General features: G+C 57.0%; 1 protein-coding gene across 1 annotated transcript in view; it reads left to right on the forward strand.

Moving 5' to 3' along the window:
• Window positions 1-2,193, forward strand: part of VOLCADRAFT_92705 (uncharacterized protein) — a gene marked incomplete at both ends in the record, with an annotated part of 8,031 nt that extends 5,838 nt beyond the window's left edge. The window contains 4 exons of the mRNA XM_002951995.1: window positions 78-386; window positions 741-804; window positions 1,125-1,305; window positions 1,671-2,193. Coding sequence (XP_002952041.1) covers window positions 78-386; window positions 741-804; window positions 1,125-1,305; window positions 1,671-2,193 — 1,077 coding nt within the window. The remainder of the gene's footprint in view (window positions 1-77; window positions 387-740; window positions 805-1,124; window positions 1,306-1,670) is intronic.
• Window positions 2,194-6,073: the final 3,880 nt, after the last annotated feature.

The raw sequence follows: 6,073 nt of genomic DNA on the forward strand, positions 1-6,073 counted from the left end.
CAACGGTCCCCTAGGTGCTGATCAACGCCCTGTCCTCCACCTCCGGACTCCCCCCTTCGAGCTGGTGGCTGCTCCAGGTGGGGGGCGGACGCAGGGGGCGAGCCGCGGAGGACGTCGACTTCCTGGTCACGTGCACCAACACACGCGGGTCCGATCTCGACAAGGAACCGAAACCCCAAAGTGAAGATGAGGGCCAGGGTTACAAAACGGCGGGGTACGCGCGTCATACGGGGTATCTGTACGGCACCGGTGATGCCGGCGGTGCCAGTGGTGGCGGCGGCGGCGGCGGCGCGGGCGGAGAGGCGCCTCTTCTTGTCCTGTTGTACCGGCAGTTGGTGGCGGCTGGACGGGTGGTGCCACTGGAGCAGGGTTTCTGTCGCCTGCAGGTTCGTTGCCGTACGTATTGTGTGGCGATGCCCCGGGCTCGGGCTCTCTCCCCACTCTGCGTGTGACGGTTGGCGGTTGGAGGTTGGGTGCATTGCGACGGAGGAGAAGAGCTGTGGATAGGTGTGTGGTGTTGTCGGTTGCACAGCTTCATGTACGACACCGTGTTTTGACATGTACGACATACGTGAGCATTCTTCCGTGCAGCTGCTGCGAGCGTGACACGCTGCACGACGCCGTGCCGTATTAGCTCTATCGTTTAACCCCAACACCCCACCCCACCCCAACCCAACCCACCCCACCCCACCCCAACCCAACCCACCCCAACCCAACCCAACCCAACCCTCCCGCAACAGGTCAATCAGGAGCCGGGGTACATAGACGCGATGAAGCGCTTGGTGGCCTCGGGCCGATCGGCGGGTGAGGGTGAGGGTGAGGGTGAGGGCGAGGGCGCCCGGTATGGGAGAGGGTGAAAGGCAAGAGGGCGCAAGACGGGGAACAGCGCCTTTAGGAGGTTACGAGGACACAGCCCAGCACGACCCAGCTCTGCCCCGCAGCAGACCGCCACGGCCAGCCACACCCCGTCGTCCGTCCGCCAATTCCCTTTCAGTGGACAGCCGTCGTCCTGTCACCCGGAGACGCGTCAGCACCCGTCGTGCTTTCTTCTCTCCCCCCTTTCTCTCCCCCCCTCTCCCTCAAACCCCCTCCCCTGGCCCCCCGGGAGCGCACTTTATCTGCAGGTCAGGAACAGATGGACAAGTACGACCACCTATGGTGCATCTGGGTCACCAGCCGGGGCCGACGGCGCAGACTTGACGTCATGCTGGTGCCATACGGCCAGCAATGGCCGTACGCTGTGGTGGGCTGGACGGGCAGCAAGCAGTATTTACGGTTCATGCGGCAACACGCGCTGAATTGCGGGTGTGTGACGGGGCGGGGGGCAGTGTGTGTGTGTGTGTGTGTGAGGCTGTGTGCCGGGAGGGCGGGAGAGGCGGGTAAAGGAACTTGGCTGGGGGGCGGGAAATAGTCCAGAGCTGGGAGGGCTGTGGATGTGGGGGCCTGGCACCAAACATACATGCGCACGTACACACGACGGCACAAGACACGCACCCACAGGCCCCCCCACATTTTCCTCGCCATTTTAAATTCCCCCCTGCCGACATTCACAACTTTACCGGCCCCCTTACCACCGTGGCAACTGCCACTGTCGCGACGGACGCGGCCACCACCACAACCGCGATTTCCCCTCCCCTCTCTTTCCCCCCCCCACACCACCACCACTGCAGCATGTTCACCAACTCCCACGCCACGCTGCGTCAGACCACCGCCGGCGTCCGCCTGGTGCCCCAGGAGGTCCTCCCAACCGATTCAAACGGCCAACAGTTCCAACCCCCACAGTGGGCCGAGCGAGGCGCAGCGGAGCAGCTACAGCTACAGCTTCTAGAAGGGCGCTCCAGGGGTCTCGCGACCTGCATGGTTGGAGCTACCGCCCGTAATGCGGACGCTGGCGGAGCTGACGACAAGAGGGCAGGCTCAGCCAGCAATGTCGCCGCTGGCCCCGCCGACGCCCCTGCCGCTGCGGCGGCGGCAGCAGCAACAACTACAGCTGCGGCGTCTGGACAGACCCGACCATTGACGTGGGACGGCTTGGCGGATAGCAGCAATGTCACGGCGGCAGCGGCGGCGTGTGAAACTCGATACCCCGGGCTGGGGTGCGGGGGGACGGGGCTGCGGCCCGTGGCTTCGGAGCGGGATATTTTGGAGCTGCTGAAGCTGCCGTACAGAGCGCCCCACGAACGCAACGCATAAAGACGCCCCTGCAGATATGTGCTGTTGTTGTTGGTGGTGGTGGTGGTGGTGGTGGTGGTCGTTCCCCGTGGTGAGAGTTAAAGTTAAGCTGAACTGTCTCGCTGATATAGCTAATATGCATGTCGTGCAGACACAGCTCTGCTATGCTTCGGACTCGGAATCGTTCGACGGCCAACAACCAGCAAGGACGAGCTGCGTTACATCTGTTGCGCCCAGTCAGCCGCGATGTACGACATTAAATTCGTACAGTTAGATCCGTGCTGATGTGTGGCACGGCATTTGTCCGTTCCAATCGTCAATCCTTCCCAGTGCGGGCTCCCGAGTTCCCTCGGGGATATATTCCTTTATTATCAATAAAGGATGACAAGTAAGTAAAATTGCGATCCACGACGATGTTGTTAAGCAGCCCCTCGCACAAATGTGTCCGGTCGTACTTCGCGAATAGAGAATCCGTACATCTCGTCCCAAAAGTCAGGAGCGAATTTTGCCGCGCAGATGCGCGCGTGCGATTCGCAAAATGCGCCTGTACAAATGTATATAAAATTTCTTGGCGGATGAGGACCAGGTGCGCCAGCGCGTTGCGCAGGTGAGCATGTTGGCCATAGCCGCACGCTGGACTATTGCGTCGATGCTTTGCAGTAAATAAAAGCACCGAAAGCCAACGTCGTAGCTTGCAACTCTGGGCTCGTGAAACTGCCGCGGAAGATGAAGCGCTGGCGGAAGATGAAGCGCTGGCGAAGAAGCAGTTGTGTGCAAGCCATAAGGCGCCTGCTTTCGGTAGCGCAGCGCATAATTCTCATTGTTCCGAATACTCAAGTTACACTCTTACGAAATAAATAAACAAGCACAGAATTATGTAAAGATAATCGCGAGAGACGTTCAGAACCTTGCAAGTGAAATGGATGCCGCTGAGAGCTTGGAACAGCTTTTCGCAGCGCATTCGGCCGTGCCTGCGTTAGCCGTCTTGCAGCAACTACGAATGGAATTGAGCCAGCAGCAAGCTCGAAGGCTGCTGAATAACCACCGGGAATATCTTCAGATGGGAACATGTAGTTTTGGTCGGCGCGGTCAAGCAGCGTACGCATTGCGCTCAGGTACCGAGGTGCAGCGTCTCTTTGACATCGCCAACATATCTGGTACGCTGTGGCCGACGTCCCCCCCCCCCGCCCCCTTCAGCCAGCCCGGCCTTCTACGCCATGACCCAACGACGCGCCGGCAGCGCCCACACGCCCACCGCCGTCACAGTCCAGGACGATGACGCCCCTGCCACGCTGGCCTAGCCCACACATCAGCTGAACTCCTAAATATTGACCGATAACGTCCCACAATTTCGGCGCTAGGCTTCTGGACATTGAGCGGTGCTTTTGAATTTAGGCACGGTCGCACTTAGGGTTTCATTCTCGGTGCATACATGTCCAACTTTAACTTGTGTGTGAACGGCTTGGGATGGTCTATTGCGTTAGCGTTAGGACTTAAAGGACACCACGCTGCGCTCCTTGCTATGTACGCTCCTCGCGTGCTCGGAAGGTGTTGGTAGGGGGCAAGTTGGTAGTGTGCGAGAGCACCCATCATGTTGCCTGTTCTGGCATGGCCATCCACCCGCGACAGGAAACTTGAACCTTGGCCTTCTTCTTCGTTCCTACATCATAGCAAAGGACAGACGCGACGTCTCCTGTGCACGCGCTGTTGCTTTGGTGCCTTCTTGTTCTTCTGGTTGTGCTACCTATTGTTGTTGCATACGCGCGCAACGACATGACTGCATGTACATTGCGCCGTGCGCTAAACGAACTGTAAACACCTTCCACTAAACTGCTTCCAAGCTAATCTCACATTCCATTCTGACACTGCACTGCTTCACTCTCCAGCCGGGCCACAATCTATTCCGCGCAAACGTAAATATACACCTTACATTCCAAAATCATACGGACCTTGGAAACGCGGCCAGCTGCTTCACAAGGACCTCCCTGTTTCAGACTTTTACAAATATGCCCGGAACGATTCGGTTTTCTCGAGGACAGAATAATGCAGCCGTCGCATGGCGCAGCATCTCCCCTCCTTCCTTCCCCGCCCTGCTCACCCCTGCTGTTATTACTCTCCTGCCTGTCCACTGTCCACTTGCTTCCCCCCGCCTGTCCCCCCTTCTCCTGAGCCGTCCCCGCCCCCCTGCCGTCCTACTTCCTGTCCCTCCCACACGCCCTGCCGCACCTCCAGACCAGCAACAGGGTTCGGTAATGATGTAGGGATTGCCCTACTGCTTAACCCTACATGGAAACCAAAAGCCCTTGTCAGCCCCTTCGATGCAGCACAGCTTATTACATGTAGAGACAGAAAGCTGTGTGTCAGACAGTGCAGCAAAACCTACCCAAACAATTCGCGACGTTTAATGCCACACCACGGCGCCCACCATACATACGGCATCATCGCCCATGCGCGCCTTCGCGCAGCAAAGTACCGGTCTACATGGAATGTATGAAAATGTATGTATGTATGTGTGTATGTACGCTGATGACCTCTGCGGCGTCATATCATCTCTTTTTTGACGTTTCGAAAACCAAATGTTTTGCCAGGATGCCCCAGCCTGATCCAAACCTTTTGCAGGCCGTCACCTCACATACTCCCACTCCCACACCCACACAAGGCCCCGCAAGCATAAACACATATACAACCATGTCTGTGTGGCAGAATGAAGATCCAAAGAACTCACTTTCTTTATGTACAGAAATGACAATGCGACGCCATCCCAATTCTCAAAATTGATCCTGGATACTCCTTCACCTACTCAACCACCCACCCACCCACCAACGCAAGCGATGAGACTGCGATATGGAAACTTGGGAACGGAACAAACGCGTATGAAAATTGCGCTAAAGGCCCCTATTTCAAATTCAAACTCAAAACTCCAAATTAAGTTCTACCTGCAAAAATTTAAATCGATACGAAATCCATATACCTACCCTGGATGTCGCGGCATGTGGATAGATAATGGCTCCTCATACACCCGAAGTAATCACGCTCCTAATCATCAGCAGAATCTTCATCATCCTCCCTCGCTCTCTCCTGCGCCATCACATCGGGACGAATAGACGCAATAGCAAACAACTTCCCAAGAAAAACCTTGGGCGCGGACGTTGGCAGATGTGGCCACGAGGGTCAGTTAAGTGGTGTAAGGTTACACAGCCACATAGCCCTATGGTAGTATATCGCAACACGTACTATCTATCGCTCACGCGACAGCCTCCAGGCCTACAGCCCCCGACTCCATCCTCTGGCTTTCGTCAGAAGGGATTTCGGACATGTATACATACATACATACACACACACGCGCGTGCGCGCGCGTCTACACCATTTATTGGTCGTAGTGGAAAGGAAAACTCTCTCTCTCTCTCTCTCTCTCTCTCTCACACACACACGCTCAAGCTGCGCTCTGACGCAGCCGGTAGTCCCTTCTCTCCCTTCCCAAAACGCACACAAAGACACACACATATATAAACGCACAGAGACCCACAACAAAAATCTGACCCGCATGTCCCACCAGACCGACTTGGCTGCTCCCCTGTCCTACCAGCAACCACCCATCACGTGGGCGGCTGCAGGAGTTGAACACGAGAACGCGCTCCACCTCCCCTCCCCTCCTCCTGCTCCTGGCCCTGCTCCTCACCCCCCTGCTCATTTCTTCACCCCCAACCCCGACCCCCCTGGTCTTCTTCCTCCTCTTCTTCTTCTTCTTCATATTCTTCTTCTTCTCCTCCTCCGTCTTCTCGCCCAATCGCGATAAATCACTGGCGACCGGATTCGGCGGACTTAAAACACTCTGGCCGCACTCTCACTTCCGTAGAACCTTCTTCTCCCCCCTCTCCCCGCTTTCCGCCCTCCCGCTCCG

The sequence above is a fragment of the Volvox carteri genome (assembly GCF_000143455.1).
Source record: "Volvox carteri f. nagariensis unplaced genomic scaffold VOLCAscaffold_27, whole genome shotgun sequence".
Taxonomy (NCBI): domain Eukaryota; kingdom Viridiplantae; phylum Chlorophyta; class Chlorophyceae; order Chlamydomonadales; family Volvocaceae; genus Volvox; species Volvox carteri.